This window comes from Lactuca virosa, chromosome 2, assembly GCF_052849685.1.
Source record: "Lactuca virosa cultivar CGN04683 chromosome 2, Lactuca_virosa_CGN04683_v6, whole genome shotgun sequence".
Classification (NCBI taxonomy): domain Eukaryota; kingdom Viridiplantae; phylum Streptophyta; class Magnoliopsida; order Asterales; family Asteraceae; genus Lactuca; species Lactuca virosa.
The window spans coordinates 119,566,997-119,585,923 of NC_136427.1; the positions used below are offsets into that span (position 1 = coordinate 119,566,997).

Below are 18,927 nucleotides of genomic sequence, written 5' to 3' on the forward strand. Positions count from 1 at the left end.
ATAGAGGATAAAATCTGACAGCATAACGACCCTGCGAGTAGTGGAATCACTTAAACGCAGGATCGATCCTACATACATAGACAAGAAAAGGGGTAGCACCAATGCGTACCCACAACCAAATCTGCAATAAGCGGTGGGTAGGATAAGGCCTACTCACGATGAGTGATCCCCGGTGATGCCTGTGATGAGGTAGAAGCACCCTGAAGCTCGGCTAGTCAGCGCTTGGCGACTCGCACCCTCGCCTCCAGTGCATCCTGCCGCTCCTGATATTCCCTCATGAGGTCCTAAGTACGTCTCTCCGCACGCTCCACTGCGGCTCTCGTCTCGATCATCTGGTTAGCGGTCACCTGTGCCTGATCGCCAATGTCCCTAGTCTGTCGGACCATAATAGGAAGAGCTCGATCCGCCGGGCCTCCATGCTCGAGGTTGTAGAAACCTCGCTCCATGCCGAATGGTGGGCGTTCTCCCTGGTGTCGGCTCCACCTCTCGATATCAAGTGCTCAAGGGGGCGTAGGGTCATTATAGCCTATTCGGTGTGCCGACACCCTCGCCATGTAGGGTGGATTGATGACTTCAGACTCTGTGTCCGAGTCACCCTCGTCTCCCTCATCGTCCTTGTCGATATCCTCGTCGAGCTCCTCCTCCTCAAACTCCTCCTCTATCTCTTCCGGATCCTCCTTGGGATCCTCCTCAATCCAACCCTCATTCCCTTGATTGGGGAAGTATGGGTCCCCATGGTGGTGGAAGCCAGCCATAGCGCCTGCACGAGAATATATAAGTACGAGAAAATAGATATAATGTTAAAATACCCCTATAGTATTTTATGTCTTTTAGTTTTGTACTTAGACCCTTTTGATTTACAGTTCATGAGTTTTAGTTTTGTTGTCCACCTTGACCACTCCTAGACACATGTTGGTCATATCTCGAATAAATATAGTTTATCACGCTATATTTAACCTAGATATGATTACATAATTGTCTAAGTTTAGTCAAGATGTCTAACTCTTCTTATTGTTTTCTAATATGCATGTATGTATGTTCACTTTGATAAAATATTTATATTTTTAAAGTATACTTTTAGTCAGAGTGTTTTAGTCCCATTGTATTTATAGTTGTATATCTTGTATGGTTAGATATACTAGTTCACAATAAACAATGCTCTGATACCAATCTGTCACACCCCCGAACCAAGACGGCGGAAACGTCCGGGGGCGGATGACTTCATTTTATTGTATCATCACAACTGAATATAATTGAAAACATAGCAACCAACATCATACATTAAAGATACCAACCTACATTGTTTACAGATTGTATTTTTTCACAAATTTACACAAAAGTGACATAAAATATGATGTGCCAAAATGTAGTAAATATCCAAAATCCATAGCCCGAATACCTGCTCACTGAGTCCCTGAGAATACAAGTCATTTTGAAAAGTGTCAACTAAAAATTTGGTGAGTTCATAAGCATATTTGTATAAAAGCTTTGTAACATCATTGATTGTAATAATTTGTAAAACTCCAGAAAATCCGATATTTTCTGTGAAAAATGGTTTTTTAAGTCTCGTTCCAAAACTGTGAATAATTGCATGTGTGTTCTTTGTTTTCTTTTATTCGTAATTGAAAAGAGTGTGTGTTCCCAAAAAATGCCATATTTTCTGTTTTATGGAAAATTTTAGTCTTAAAACCCTAAGACTGGGATGGTGATAGTAATGTACAAAATGATGCGTAGTTTTATATTTTGTAAAACTAGTGAAGTGTATAATTTCGTAAATCCAAAATAACATTGTTAATCCCTATGTGAGTCATTACAACCATGCTTAATATGATTGATATGCCTGTCATGACGTTCTTCGGGCGTCGGTTTCAGTAAGATTGGCCCCGTCTAGCTGTAGCGAACAGCTCAGGTATGGGGGTGTCAACCCCGTATAGATCTATACACAGTTACATCGCTCTCCCTCCAAGAGACTCTGGTTGTAACTACAGGACTTACGGTGTACGCTAGGTAGGTACGGCGAAGGAAAGTCTCACAAGTGTCTTAACAGATTTACGCGAACTTTGACCCCCATACTGAATAATGAAAACAACATTACTAGTGTACACTCATGACTGTAGTTTTATGACACGCGTTTTACAGCTTTATGACATACAGCATATAACTTGTTCTTTTAACGGCTTTATGATGGACAGAGTATGACACGCAAATGTTTCTGTCGTAATAATTCTGTTTTGTATACCCCTTTGGTTAAATAATTTATAACACTTTTTATAAATAATCATTAATGAACTTATCTACTTGATATATATGTTGTGTAAATAGCATAATCCTTTAAGTTTTTAAACCATAAAAATGATAACAACATATTACGACTATTTTACTAATAATAATAGCTTTTAGTAAAATAATCAAATTTGCACTTTGTTTAACACACCAAAATTTAGTTTAGGAGTTTTGTAACACAAAATATACTATTTTGTTGTGACACTAGCATGTCACGATTTTTACAAGATACACATAAAATCTTGAAACTTGTTACATCAAAATATTTGTGTAAGTATATGTATTAAAAGATATATGTCCCAAAAGTTAACATATTTGAGTATTAAACACATATTCTTGTTATTTTTGAATGTACAACCCATATCCACAAGATTTCATACAACATACATGTTAACAAACACATATCTCATGACTTTTGTGAAGATGCATAAGATAAACTTCATGTTCATGTAAATACCCAAAGGTTAAACACATTACACATTGGTCCATGCAATTATCCAATGGTTAAACGAGATTTTGACTTGTATTCTCCCTCAAAGAGTATGAAAAACACAAAAAGGAGTGGGGTATGAAACTCACCTTGAAGATTTTCATGTGGAAGGAAGAAGAAGAAGAAGGAAATTTCGATCCTAGCTTTGTCTTGGAGAGGTTCTTGAAAAGTGGGTGTTCTAAGGGTCATATATACGAAAATGAGGGTGTAAGTGGAATGATTTCAGCATAAACATGAAACAAAACACTTTGAGTTTAACATAGAACTTACCAAGAAGCCTAGAATCTGATTTTTGTAGTGATGAACTCGAGATTTTTGAGAGAAGAATGGAGGGGAGCTTCTTTAGAACAAAGTGATGAAATGAGAGTGTTTTGGGGTGTGAGAGGGTGGGGGATCGGCCGACATAAGATAGGGAGGGGGAGCTTCCCTAGCACATGGTGTTAAATTTTCACCTGTCTGTGAAAAAGAATCCTAGAAAAATATTTAGTTAGTTGTTATAAATTAAAGCAAAATATTTGAGAATTATATTTTAAAAACTACAACCTTGACAACTTTGGTCTCATGAGAACCAATATCTGAAGAACCAATCATGAATGAATCAGAATTAGCAGGCTGCATCATAAGATCAAAACAAAATGCTATTGAGTCAGATATTGTTGGGTCAATGTGGTAAAAACAAAATATAATTGTTGAAAAAAACTTGTGGAATAAGATTCTTTTTTTCTAGTTCATCAATTATGTCTGCATTCTCGGTTAATCTTGATATCTCATAAATATTACTTTTATTGTTGACATTGTAACTTGTGATATCAATCTTAATTGCCAACTTTTTGTCCAACACAACTTTCAACTCCATTGGATACAATTCCAAACTGTTGCCAAGCTAAAATATAAATAAATATCATTAGAAAATTTGTATGTAAAATATATAATGCCAAGTTTTAGGCCAACACAACTGTAAACACCTTTTGAAACAAATCTAAACTGATGCCAAGTTAAAATATAAAATAATACCTTTTTGTTTTTATCATACAACTCTTTAGTTGTGTATTTGAACAACTTCTTTGCTTCTTGGTCAAATAAGGTTAAAGTCAAGGTTCTTGTGTTGTCTTGAACCGGAAGTGAGATTTTAAATCTAAATAAAGTATAAAATTATATTATATTACACAATTATGATAAACATATATTGTTATTATATAAAATGAATATGTAATACCTTGGAATAAACGAAATTTTGATTTTTTTGCATTTAGGATTAGCACATTCATAAGTAACGATTTCGGCCACTTCATGAGAACCATCAACCTTATCGGTTGAAGACTCTTTTTCTTTTGATGACTTTTTGCAGTTGCTACAAGCAATGTAATACCAACGTATATTTTGACGTATTCCCTTAACAGTACCAACAATAATGACCGTTTTTTCCTGGAAATTAAAATAATGTTCAATGTTAATAAATGTTATTTTGCGAAAGTGTATTTTAGTTTAGTTATAACAATATACTCTGTTTGTGAAAAAACTTTTAAAATCTAAAAATAGAAGTGCATTAAACTAACAACTTTAAAACTAACGTAAAGTACTTCCAAAGGTTCAAACACATCTTCAATGTTAGAAAATAAATTATTTTTCAGAAAGTCATCGTGTTCTGTGTCTTGTTTTAATGCAATCATCTTAATTCCACTTGATGACAGTTGCTGTCCATTTTCAGAGACCAATCTGTTCATTTACAACAAATAAATGAATTAAATTTATTATAGTATGAAATAAATAATTCTGGTAATACAAAGGAAATTATAAATGAAAATACTTGTTTTTGTAGATTGTAATTTCATCGATATCATTGTTTATGAACAACCTACTAACATCAAAGTAGGTGGATGAAAAAGGAAAGTAGGTGGATGAAAAAGGACGTCCTGCAAAAATAAATTTGATTATTCAATTATATATATAAATTTTAGTAAATGGTTGTTAAAAATAATTACAAACCATTAATAAACTTCACTCTGGCAAATTGAACAATAACAACAACTGGAGCAAGGCTGTTATTGTTAGCAAGAAAATCATGCATGTAGTATGCATTATGACCCCACAAAGTTACCTTAAGCTTAGTATCCCTGAAACAATAAACACTTATTGTAGATAATATAAAAGAAACTATATAATTTGTTTGTAATAATGGTGAATACTCTATATCTCGAAGATGCAAGAGCATCTTGTGTTTTGATTTATCTTGGTCCGAGGTATCCATATGCCCATATTCAAAAATGTGTCCAATAATATCTACAAAAGCAAGAAAATATAATTTAATAAAAAATATCAATTTGTAATCCAAAGAAAGAATTTAAGATGTCATATAACAAAAGTTAATATTAAATGAACAAACCAAAAGAGTTTGACTCCAGGATGTTGTTAGAAACAATCGTATTTAAGTCAACAAAATGAAAGCCATGTGCAGATCCAGAAAAGTTTTCACAATCTTTCACAGTTGTATCGTGATAAAAACTAAGTTATGTTTCCGGATCAGCAAACTTAAATTTTGAAGTATTTGGTGCGACGTTAGGTTTCTTGACGTATATTGAGCTATCCTCTTTTAAATAGCGCTTGAATTTAGGAAACCATTTCTTCAGACATGATGCATGAATTTTCCTTCCCTAAAAAAAATTAAATAACAAATATTTAAATACAAATGCTTATGAATATGAATAATTTTTTATAAAAATAATAATTGAATATATCCATATTATACCTCCTCATCCATCAGAATCATTTCTATCGAGTATGTGTAGGTTGCATCAAATTTTGACTTTTGAGTCCAAAGACGTATGATCTGAACTTTAATTGTGAAATCGTCCTTGATTGAGTTAATTTCCTTTATAGGAGTAATATGTTCCATTGTACCCTGCAAGTTAAAAAAATAATGTTTACATTAAATTAGACAATTATAATCGGCAGAAAAAAAAATTCAAACAGCGAAAAAGAAAGTACATTGCTATTTAATTGACACTTATAATCAACAATGAAAAAAATAAAATTAAAATTATATATAAAAAAAAGCAAACAGGCAAAAAGAAACAGCAATGAACGGGAAACAGTAAAAATACATACATCAAACAAAAAGGTAGTACATCACTATTTAATTGATTTTGATGGATACAAAGACCGATTGTTATCATGTGTTTAAGTTAATAAGGGGTAAATAAGGGGAACAGTAAATTGAACTTTAAAATTTATTGATTACATTAAATTTGACACTTCTAATCATCAACCAATAAAAAATTAAAAAAATCAAAAAAAAATTCCAACAGCCAAAAAGAAAATACATTGCTATTTAACTGATAATGTAAAAAGAAAACATATACTTGTTCTAATTAAAGAGTATATTAACAGTGGGAGGGGTATTTTAGGCCTTTATAGCATATAAAATGAAAACATATACTTGTTTTAATTCCACAAATCGTGATATAGGTACATGGTGAAGAAACAACAATGAAGGGGAAACAGTAAAAATAAATACATCAACCAGGTAAGGTATATTGTTAGGGGTAATATTGGATTTCATCAAATTAAAGACTATATTAATAGTGGGAGGGGCATTTTAGTCATTTATAGCATATAAATAGAAAACATATACTTGTTTGAAGTCCACAAATCGTGATATAGCTACATGTTGAACTTTAAAATAATGTTTACATTAAATTTGACAATTATAATCAGCACAAAAAAAAATTCAAACAGCTAAAAAGAAAGTAGATTGCTACTTTATTGACACTTATAATCAGCAACGAAAAAAAATTTAAAATTAAAAAAAAAAAGCAAACAGGCAAAAAGAAACAGCAAAGAATGGGCAACAATAAAAATACATACATCAACCAAAAAGGTAGTACATTGCTATTTATTTGATTTTGATGGATACAAATGTGACATCCGCCTAAAATGGATTCGGGTCAACCCAACCCAATTGGAAATTTAATAAACCCTACTCAAGATTACTTGACGCTAATAGGATCAAAACTCATACACTACGATATAAATTGACGTTAATAGCAACATAGTATAGTACAACGTTATAACTATAATCAAATTAAATTATGATACCATATTAAAATCAAATCAAAGTATAATGCTCTAATTAAATTAAAAGAATCAAACTTGAATTCTATAATTAAACTTCAAATCAAAGTAGATTGTTATAATCAAATAATAACCTATCTTTTATAAAACTCCATTTTTATAAACTTTACATTAAATTTTATAAAACTCTATTTTTATAAACTTTACATTAAATTTTATAAACTCTTATATTAATTATGTAAAAGATGCATGTGTTAGTGGGAAATTATGAAGACCACCAAAAGCAAAAAGATTATTCCAATGGTCTCCCACTTACACCTCCCATCCACTTTCCTTTCCTTTTTCTCCCAACACATTATTTTCTTCACCACTTAAACCCTCTCTATTCTTTCTCTCACTCTCAATCTCGAAATTCATACAAGAAATACTCATATTCCAGCCAAGAACAATCTATTATACTCAAATCTTCATCCCTCTTGAAGCATTCATCAATGTATGTTGTTAAAAGTTTCAAATTCATACAAGAAACAAATTAAATCCACCAAACTATCTAAAACTCATTTTATGCATAAAACTGATTTTTCTCAGAGTCCCATCAATAAAATAAGAAGTTCTGGAAATTTTCAGAAAATAACTTATTTTTATTGAATTACTATAATTATTGCAATAAAGTAGGGCAATAATTCACATAAAATACTTTTTGCATTCAATAAATTCTGAGAAAATTCTGGGATGACCTATGTAAATAATTATAATTGGGCAAGTTATTATTTTAATAAGAAATTATTAAAATCTGGCCTAAATTGAAAATATAAATTAATTATGCAAAGTAATTAATTCAATTTAAAATTCATTTAACAAATGAATACCTTAATATTCTAATCAAAATGAATTATTGTTAATTCATCTAATATAAGAATATGTGTCTAATTATTTGTATTAATACTCTATTCTCGTTTAGCAGTTCCTAAACCAAAACTATTAATTATATTAGGTTCTACGCCATTTTGACCCGAACCGTCTATCGTACGACACACGCATTTCGTTTTGGGACTAATGTGAGTAATCTACCCCATATTTTATAATTTTCAATACTTTTGGGGTGTATCATGTGGTTCTAATATGTTCCAACTTCATTTTATTGTTTTATCACAATTGAGACATTGTTGGGACATTTATACGTGAGTCATTAATTGTATAACTATTGTTTGTTTACGCTACATGTACTTGTAGTGCATTACCATTTTTAGTCTAATCTCCATGACTATGCCCGTATTCTTGAGGTACGTTATAGACAATAATAGCGCTATTGGGTTGACCACCCCGCCTTGGGACGCTAAGGTGATTGATCGCACGTGGTTGAGTGTGTATGATGATTAGATGCTCCATCCTATATATATTTTTATATATATACATATGTATATATAGGGTGAGGACTTATTGTTGTTGTTATCATTTGTTAATCAATTTTTGATTTATAAACCGTTATCTCAAATACAATTGTTTGCCGACTTCAAAAGAAAACAAATTTCAAATTATAAATGTTTCAACTTCATAATTTTCTCTACTAAAATTAGATTACTCACCAACTCTCGTAGTTGACTTGTTTTTACCCATGATGCAGATTTGAAGAATGAAGTTGATGAAAAATAGGTTGTGCCTTAGATATCCACAAGACTATTTAAATTTGATGTAATAAATGTTGTTCGTATTTGGATTTGTATTTGTATGTGGTGGATCTTGTTTGCATACTTAGTACTTAATTGAATCTAATCATATTATAACATAGTTGTCATGAGACTTTGAACAATATATCACGCCTTGATCGATTTCGACAAGGATCGGGGTGTGACAGATTGGTATCAGAGCCCTTGACTATAGGGAATTAGGTTAATTGCCTTGACCTAGTCTATAGCCTCTAGGGTCCTCTCGTATGCTAGTTTATAAAATGCACACACAATTGCATGCAATTCACACTTAGAAAATCCTAGGAATACATTTGTGTGTTAATTGCTCCCCTAAGTGCATACGTATTACTCCTGACACTTATATGTGTGCATACACTGGTGAATATTCTCCTCTTTCTCTGAAAATCACACACATATTCAAGTAGTTTAAAAAAAATGTATATACATATATATTCCTTAGAGCTCATAGGAAATTCAAAGTCATCCACTCTAGTTGGGTAGGATCATAGTAATGGATGCGTAGTAACTGGAAGGGGGAGGTGCCGGTAGCCTGAAAGTCCTGACTAGGCAAGCATTCGTATACATCCCACTCAACCGAGGGACCAGTTTGCTTACCTGGGGACCAAAGGCGAGAGTTCCCAAACCTATAGGCCAAAGCGCGTCATTCACATTACTTTTTAGCCATCAAAATACCCGACCTTATCAAACGTATCCGAAAGGATACACTCCAAAATGGCAAACTCATTGGACTATTAAGTTCCCTAATGGGCCTAGAAGTGGGAAAGACATGTGAAAACTTAGTTTTGTGGGGGCCCACGCAAGTGCTACATGTTTCACATTTAGTAACCATGGAAAGCCCAAAAGGTGCCCAACACTCCTAACCATGGCCCAACAAGTGTCTTACAATTATTTTACCCAACAATATCTAAAAACTTTATTTCCATAATCAATTTACAAATAACTCACAAGTCCATATGCGTGTTTCTCGTAGATGGCATTACGACCCCCATACGCTGCTCGCAACAACCGAAGGCTAGCTGCCCTTATCGCCAAGGAGGTAGCAAACGTCATCCCAACAATTGCAACCCAACTTCATTCTCTTCAGCCACAAGCTCCAGCAACCACTCCTCGTTGCTCGTTCAAGCACTTTCGTAACTGCAATCCGCCTTACTTCAAAGGCATCGATGGTGCCACCGCACTCCTCACATGGATTGAAGAAATGGAGAGTACTTTCATCCATAGCGAGTGTCCTGAGGACCTGATGGTCCGTCATGCTACAGGGTGCCTCCAAGGTCATGCTCTCACATGGTGGAACCTAGAAAAACGGGCAAAGGGAGAGGTTGTTGCCTTGGGAATGACCTGGTCAAAACTAAAGGAACGCATGATGGAGAAGTTCTGCCCTGACAGCGAATTGCAAACTCTCGAGGATGAATTCTGGAATCTGAAACAGGTGGGAGGCGACAACGCGACCTACACCAATAGATTCCATGATCTCTCGAGACTCCTACCTCACATGGTTCAACCTATGAAAACTGCAATATGCCGCTACATCAAAGGGTTACCACGCCAGATACGTGATTCGGTGACCAGCAGCAGGCCATCTACCCTAGAATCCGCCATTGAAATAGCAGGTCAACTCAACGAGGACAATATGAACGATGGTGTCCTCCCACGCAAGGGTTCAAAGATGTCAACTGAAAAGCCGACCCCTGAGACCCCCCTAATTGTCAAGTCCGAGTCCTCCCACCGACATGACAAAAAGAAGCGGAAAAGTCATCACCACAACCATGCTGTTATTACCCCTGGTACTCCTATCACCCAAGTCACCCCACAAGCCCAACCGAATAAAAAGCCGTATACCGGACCTCACCCCCTCTGTAACCACTGTAACTATCACCATATGACCACCAGCCCGTGTCGCCTCTGTACGAATTATGGTCGCTATGGCCACTTGGCGGACACATGTCGTGCACCAAAAACTCAGCGACCACTCTATCTACCCTCAAATCAGCAAACACAAACCCGATATCCAACTGGAACATGCTTCAACTGTGGTGACCCCACCCATTTCAGAAACGCGTGTCCTAGGCTAGTCAATATCATCAACACCCAAGCCCAGGCAAATCCAACAATGCAGGTTCCAGCTCCCAAAGGCCGAGCCTTTGTCATTACCGCAACCCAAGCAAAGACCGATAACAAGGTCGTAAATGGTACGTTTCTCATAAATGACTGCTACGCGTCAGTACTTTTTGATTCAGGTGCCGATAAAAGTTTTGTGTCTTTGGAATTTGAGCCCACACTTCACACATCTCGCACGATTCTTGATGAGTACTTTACCGTAGAAGTCGCCGATGGAAAATACGTTTCACTCAATGCAGTCATCCAAGATTGCACTTTCGATTTTTGCGGTCATAAATTTTCTGTCAATTTAGTTCCTATGGAACTTGGTAGCTTCGACATCATCGTAGGAATGAATTGGCTATCCCAAAACCATGCTGAAATAGTATGTTACGATAAGTTCATTCGTATTCCTCTCGCCGACGGTCAAAGTCTTCGTATTTATGGCGAGACTCATTCGAAAAAGCTTAGTCTTATGTCATGTACTCAAGCTCGATCATATCTACGAAAAGAATATATGGCTTTCTTAGCCCATGTGGTGGAAACTAAGGTCAAAGAAAAGAAGATCGAAGATATTCCGATAGTACGAGACTTTCCCGACATCTTTCCTAATGACGTATCTGGACTCCCTCCAGTACGTGAGCTAGAGTTCCGCATCGATCTTGTTCCTGAGGCTACTCCCATAGCCAAGTCTCCATATCGGTTGGCTCCAGCCGAGATGCAAGAATTGGCAAGTCAGCTCCAAGAATTAACCGATAAGGGATTTATCCGCCCTAGTACTTCACCCTGGCGGTCCTCTTCATCAAAAAGAAAGATGGTTCGTTTCGTATGTGTATTGATTATCGGGAGTTAAATAAATTAACCATCAAGAACCGATATCCGTTACCTCGGATCGACGACCTTTTTGATCAGCTTCAAGGAGCTTCATGCTTCTCAAAAATTGACCTTCGCTCGGGTTATCACCAACTTCGAGTACGGGAAGAAGACATCCCCAAAACCGCTTTCCGAACCCGCTATGGTCATTACGAGTTCACCGTTATGCCTTTCGGCCTAACAAATGCCCCTGCCGTATTCATGGACTTGATGAATCGGGTATTTAAACCTTATCTCGATCGTTTTGTTATCGTCTTTATTGATGACATCCTCATTTACTCCAAGACAAAGGCAGAGCATGAAAGACACATTCGCCTAACTCTCTAAACGTTGCAAGGAAATCGGCTATACGCCAAATTTTCGAAATGCGAGTTTTGGTTAAATGAGGTACAATTCCTTGGTCATATTGTAAGTGACAAGGGTATTTTAGTCGATCCCACAAAAGTTGAAGCAGTCCAGAATTGGAAAGCCCCATGCACCCCCAAGGAAATTCGGTCCTTCCTCGGTTTAGCCGGCTATTACCGGCGTTTCATTTCAAATTTCTCAAAGATTGCTTTACCGCTTACTTCTCTCACTTGCAAGGGTACACCATTTGATTGAGGACCCAAGCAGGAATACGCTTTCCAAACCCTTAAACAAAGTTTGTGTGACGCTCCGATTCTTAAACTCCCTGAAGGATCCGAAGATTTCGTGGTATTCTGCGATGCCTCCAATCTCGGTCTAGGTTGTGTTTTGATGCAAAGGGGAAAGGTTATAGCTTACGCATCACGACAACTCAAAATCCACGAAAGGAATTATACGACTCATGATTTGGAGCTCGGTGCCGTGATTTTCGCTCTTAAAATTTGGAGGCATTACCTTTACGGCACTAAATGCGTAATTTTCACCGACCACAAGAGCTTGCAACATATTCTTAATCAAAAGGAACTCAATATGAGGCAAAGACGATGGGTCGAGCTCCTAAATGATTACGAGTGTGAAATACGCTATCATCCGGGCAAGGCAAACGTCGTAGCCGACGCGTTAAGCCGAAAAGAACATGCCCATGCATTTCATCTAATATGTTCTCCTATCTTGTCCAATCTCAGCGACCGAATTCGAGGAGCCCAACACTCTGCAATTACCGAAAATGACATGCCCACGGGAATTGATGGGGAGTTGGAAACTAAATCTGATGGTATTTTCTATTATCAAGATCGCATCTGGATCCCAGATCGTGACAATCTTCGTATATTCCTGATGGAAGAAATCCATAAAACCCGATATTCCATTCATCCGGGCACTGACAAGATGTATCATGGCCTAAGAACCAATTATTGGTGGTCGGGAATGAAAAAGGATATTGCTTTATTCGTGGCCAAATGTCTTACATGTTCTAGGGTCAAAGTAGAACATCAACGACCCTCTGGACTATTGGTCCAACCAGAAATCCCCAGGTGGAAATGGGAAGCGATCGCCATGGATTTCGTAACCAAACTTCCCCGTGCCACAAAAGGACACGACAGCATTTGGATAATCATTGACCGTTTGACCAAATCCGCTCATTTCCTTCCCATCCGTGAAAATTTCAAAGTCGAAAAACTTGCTCGGATTTACATCAACGAGATAGTTAGTCGGCATGGCATTCCTCTCAGCATCATTTCAGATCGTGATGGGAGATTTCTCTCTCGGTTTTGGCAATCACTTCAAACAGCCATGGGAACCCGCCTCGATCTCAGTACCGCCTATCATCCTCAGACCGATGGTCAATCTGAGAGGACTATTCAAACACTCGAAGATATGTTGAGGGCGTGTGTCTTGGATTTCGGAGGAAACTGGGACTCTCATTTACCGTTGGTGGAATTCTCCTATAATAACAGTTATCATTCTAGCATCAAGATGCCACCATTTGAGGCATTGTATGGCCGTAAATGCTGATCTCCTATTTGCTGGCATGAAATTGGTGAGTCCCACGTGATTCGCGCAACAGTGGATTCTCCAATCATTGGTCCTGAGCTTATCCAGGAAACAACCGACAAAATCACTCAGATTCGCGATAACCTTCTCGCAGCTCGTAGCCGACAAAAGAGTTATGCTGACAAGCGACGCAAACCGCTTGAATTTACCCTGGGTGACATGGTCATGTTAAAAGTGTCCCCATGGAAAGGTGTGGTTCGATTTGGACGCAAGGGTAAATTGGCACCACGCTACGTAGGCCCGTTTAAGATCATAAAAAGGATCGGACCAGTAGCCTACGAGTTGGATCTACCAACAGAGCTTAAGAAAGTTCACCCAGTATTTCATATAGCCAACCTCAAGAAGTGTTTAGCAGACGAGAACCTTCATGTTCCTCTCGAGGATATCCAAATCGACGAGACAATGCAATTTATCGAGAAACCCTTGGAAATTGCCGACCGAAAGGAAAAGCAACTCAAAAGAAGTCGCATTCCCCTGGTTAAGGTCAGGTGGCAGTCGGCACGTGGACCTGAGTATACATGGGAGCGTGAGGATCATATGCGTACCAAATACCCACAACTTTTCTCTTAAGGTACTCTCTTCTTAAATTTCGGGACGAAATTTCCTAAAGTTGGGGAGACTGTGACATCCGCCTAAAATGGATTCGGGTCAACCCAACCCAATTGGAAATTTAATAAACCCTACTCAAGATTACTTGACGCTAATAGGATCAAAACCCATACACTACGATATAAATTGACGTTAATAGCAACATAGTATAGTACAACGTTATAACTATAATCAAATTAAATTATGATACCATATTAAAATCAAATCAAAGTATAATGCTCTAATTAAATTAAAAGAATCAAACTTGAATGCTATAATTAAACTTCAAATCAAAGTAGATTGTTATAATCAAATAATAACCTATCTTTTATAAAACTCCATTTTTATAAACTTTACATTAAATTTTATAAAACTCTATTTTTATAAACTTTACATTAAATTTTATAAATCTCTTATATTAATTATGTAAAAGATGCTTGTGTTAGTGGGAAATTATGAAGACCACCAAAAGCAAAAAGATTATTCCCATGGTCTCCCACTCACACCTCCCATCCACTTTCCTTTCCTTTTTCTCCCAACACATTATTTTCTTCACCACTTAAACCCTCTCTATTCTTTCTCTCACTCTCAATCTCGAAATTGATACAAGAAATACTCATATTCCAGCCAAGAACAATCTATTATACTCAAATCTTCATCCCTCTTGAAGCATTCATCAAGGTATGTTGTTAAAAGTTTCAAATTCATACAAGAAACAAATTAAATCCACCAAACTATCTAAAACTCATTTTATGTATAAACCTGATTTTTCTCAGAGTCCCATCAATAAAATAAGAAGTTCTGGAAATTTTCAGAAAATAACTTATTTTAATTGAATTACTATAATTATTGCAATAAAGTAGGGCAATAATTCACATAAAATACTTTTTGCATTCAATAAATTCTGAGAAAATTCTGGGATGACCTATATATTGATTAAACATAATTTATGAAGTTTCATGCATTTATATTACAGTTTACTATTATTTATGATTTTATTGATTAAATAATAATGAAATATATAACAAATACTTCCCATAGTCACAAATATCCGAAACTTATACAATGGGCTCTATATCATGTTATAAAACTATGGTTAATTTTACAGAATTTTTGGGAATCATTTATTATTTTTCCCGGATTTTGTTGTTGTTTAATCATTAAAGTATTAAATAAATACTAAAACAGTTAGAAAAATATAAAAATTTTACAGTAATTAATATTGTATAAAATAATGATTTCCTAATAATTTCATAATTTTTCAATATTGTTTACTATTTAAAACCATTTTCCTAAGTATTTAAGCATGTAAAAATGCATTTTAATGATTATTTCATATAAATAATTGTTAAAATATATAAATAATTATAATTGGGCAAGTTATTATTTTAATAAGAAATTATTAAAATCTGGCCTAAACTGAAAATATAAATTAATTATGCAAAGTAATTAATTCAATTTAAAATTCATTTAACAAATGAATACCTTAATATTCTAATCAAAATGAATTATTGTTAATTCATCTAATATAAGAATATGTGTCTAATTATTTGTATTAATACTCTATTCTCGTTTAGCAGTTCCTAAACCAAAACTATTAATTATATTAGGTTCTACGCCATTTTGACCCGAACCGTCTATCGTACGACACACGCATTTCGTTTTGGGACTAATGTGAGTAATCTACCCCATATTTTATAATTTTCAATACTTTTGGGGTGTATCATGTGGTTCTAATATGTTCCAACTTCATTTTATTGTTTTATCACAATTGAGACATTGTTGGGACATTTATACGTGAGTCATTAATTGTATAACTATTGTTTGTTTACGCTACATGTACTTGTAGTGCATTACCATTTTTAGTCTAATCTCCATGACTATGCCCGTATTCTTGTGGTACGTTATGGACAATAATAGCGCTATTGGGTTGACCACCCCGCCTTGGGACGCTAAGGTGATTGATCGCACGTGGTTGAGTGTGTATGATGATTAGATGCTCCATCCTATATATATTTTTATATATATACATATGTATATATAGGGTGAGGACTTATTGTTGTTGTTATCATTTGTTAATCAATTTTTGATTTATAAACCGTTATCTCAAATACAATTGTTTGCCGACTTCAAAAGAAAACAAATTTCAAATTATAAATGTCTCAACTTCATAATTTTCTCTACTAAAATTAGATTACTCACCAACTCTTGTAGTTGACTTGTTTTTACCCATGATGCAGATTTGAAGAATGAAGTCGATGAAAAATAGGTTGTGCCTTAGAAATCCACAAGACTATTTAAATTTGATGTAATAAATGTTGTTCGTATTTGGATTTGTATTTGTATGTGGTGGATCTTGTTTGCATACTTAGTACTTAATTGAATCTAATCATATTATAACATAGTTGTCATGAGACTTTGAACAATATATCACGCCTTGATCGATTCCGACAAGGATCGGGGTGTGACAACAAAGACCCATTGTTATCATGTATTTAAGTTAATTAGGGGTAAATAAGGAGGAACAGTAAAAAGAAGTTTAAAATTTGTTGTTTAAATTAAATTTGACACTTATAATCATCAACCAATAAAAAATTAAAAAAAATTAAAAAAAATTCAAACAACCAAAAAGAAAGTACATTGCTATTTAACTGATAATGTAAAAAGAAAACATATACTTGTTTTAATTAAATAGTATATTAACGGTGGGAGGGGCATTTTAGGCATTTATAGCATATAAAAAGAAAGCATATACATTGCTATTTATTTGATTTTGATAAATACAAAGACCCATTATTATCATGTGTTTAATAACGTTAATTAGGGGTAAATAAGGGGAAACAATAAATGGAACTTTAAAATTTATTGTTTAAATTAAATTTGACACTTATAATCATCAACCAATAAAAAATTAAAAAAATTAAAAAAAAATTCAAACAGCCAAAAAGAAAGTACATTGCTATTTAATTGATTTTGATGGATACAAAGACCCATTGTTATCATGTGTTTAAGCTAATTAGGGGTAAATAAGGGGAAACAGTAAATGGAACTTTAAAATTCATTGTTTAAATTAAATTTGACACTTATAATCATCATCCAATAAAAAATTAAAAAAATTAAAAAAAAATTCAAACAACCAAAAAGAAAATACATTGCTATTTAACTGATAATTAAAAAAGAAAACATATACTTGTTTAATTAAATGGTATATTAACAGCAGGAGGGGCATTATAGGCATTTATAACATATAAAAAGAAAACATATACATTGCTATTTAATTGATTTTGATGGATACAAAAATCCATTGTTATCATATGTTTAAGTTAATTAGGGGTAAATAAGGGGAAACAGTAAATGGAACTATAAAATTTATTGTTTACATTAAATTTGACACTTATAATCATCAACCAATAAAAAATTAAAAAAGTTTTAAAAAATTTCAAACAGCCAAAAAGAAAGTACATTGCTATTTAACTGATAATGTAAATGTAACAACCAAAAATTCCAACCAATTTAAAACATTTTATTTCATTCAAAAACCATTAAGTTCATACATCTTGTTTTCAAAATAGTTTAGACATCAGAGTATCCCCCAGAACCATATCACATAAATCATAAAACATGAGGAGCGGTACGATCACGCCTTCGCCTTGCCACGATCTCCTGAAGTACCTGAAACAATAAACCACAACTGTAAGCCCGAAAGCTTAGTGAGTTTCCCCAAAGTACCCATACACACATAAACATACGCATACAACAAAGAACAACATACTATGGGTCCAATCAACCTTCCGGTTGGAATACCCCTGGCCCTCAACCATCGGGTTGGAATGCCTACATACTACGAGCCCAATCATCCTGCCGGGATGGAATACTCTCGGCCCACAACCATCGGGTTGGAATGCCCATACACCTATACGTACAACAATAACTACTATGGGTCCAATCATCTCGCAAGATGGAATACCCCAGGCCCCTCAACCATCGGGTTTGAATGCCAACATACTATGAGTCCAATCATCCTACCGGGATGCAATACTCCTGGCCCACAACCATCGGGTTGGAATGCCCCACTTCCTATACATACAATAACTACTACTATGGGTCCAATCATCCCTCAGGATGGAATACCCTAGGCCCTCAACCATCGGGTTGGAATGTCAACCTACTACGAGTCCAATCATCCCACCTGGATGGAATACTCCTGGCCCACAACCATCGGGTTGGAATGCCCCTACACTAGCAAACATGCACACATAACAGGCAACCACATAACACTCTACAGAACCAACATACTAGGGCCCTATCATCCTACCGGGATGGAATACCTTCTACTACTGCTCAATATACATATCCCGCAGGTAACCTCCTACCAGCGTACATAAGGCAAGACCAACTACAGGTCTATAAATATAACCACCACCCAACTACCAGGGTGCTGATCCAACAAAACTTGCCATCACTTAACTACCTTATCCTCCAGGATACTAAGCTAACAGAGCATAACATCATATCATTATCCTATCTACCAGGATACCAGCAAGCATATCATCACATAAGCATAACAAGCTCTAAACAACAATTCAAAGGGCCGGCCTTGGTGCCTTAAACCCTTGAGTACAGTGAGGATAACTCACCTGAAACGAAGAACCGAACCACGAAAGCACACTCCCGAAGCACTGCTCCAAACCCCAACACCTATTGCCATCAATGGACCATTGACATAGATAACCAATTACCATAACACCCATGAAGGTCAAAGTCAAAGTCCAAGCCAAAGTCAAACTTCATGACTGACTCTACTCGCCGATTCAACCCGTTGACTCGTCGAGTCCTTATACTCTGAAAACTCTTAGAACA

General features: G+C 35.4%; 1 protein-coding gene across 1 annotated transcript; it reads right to left on the reverse strand.

Moving 5' to 3' along the window:
• Positions 1–500: 500 nt before the first annotated feature.
• LOC145157704 (uncharacterized) lies at positions 501–5,666 on the reverse strand. Its single transcript, XM_079076706.1, has 11 exons — positions 5,520–5,666; positions 5,303–5,424; positions 4,760–4,887; positions 4,581–4,686; positions 4,354–4,489; positions 3,990–4,198; positions 3,788–3,908; positions 3,474–3,656; positions 3,317–3,385; positions 3,226–3,244; positions 501–760 (listed from the first exon to the last, which is right to left on the reverse strand). Exons 1-11 carry the CDS (start codon positions 5,664–5,666, stop codon positions 501–503), a joined length of 1,500 nt encoding a protein of 499 aa, XP_078932832.1.
• Between the last annotated feature and the right edge of the window lie 13,261 nt (positions 5,667–18,927).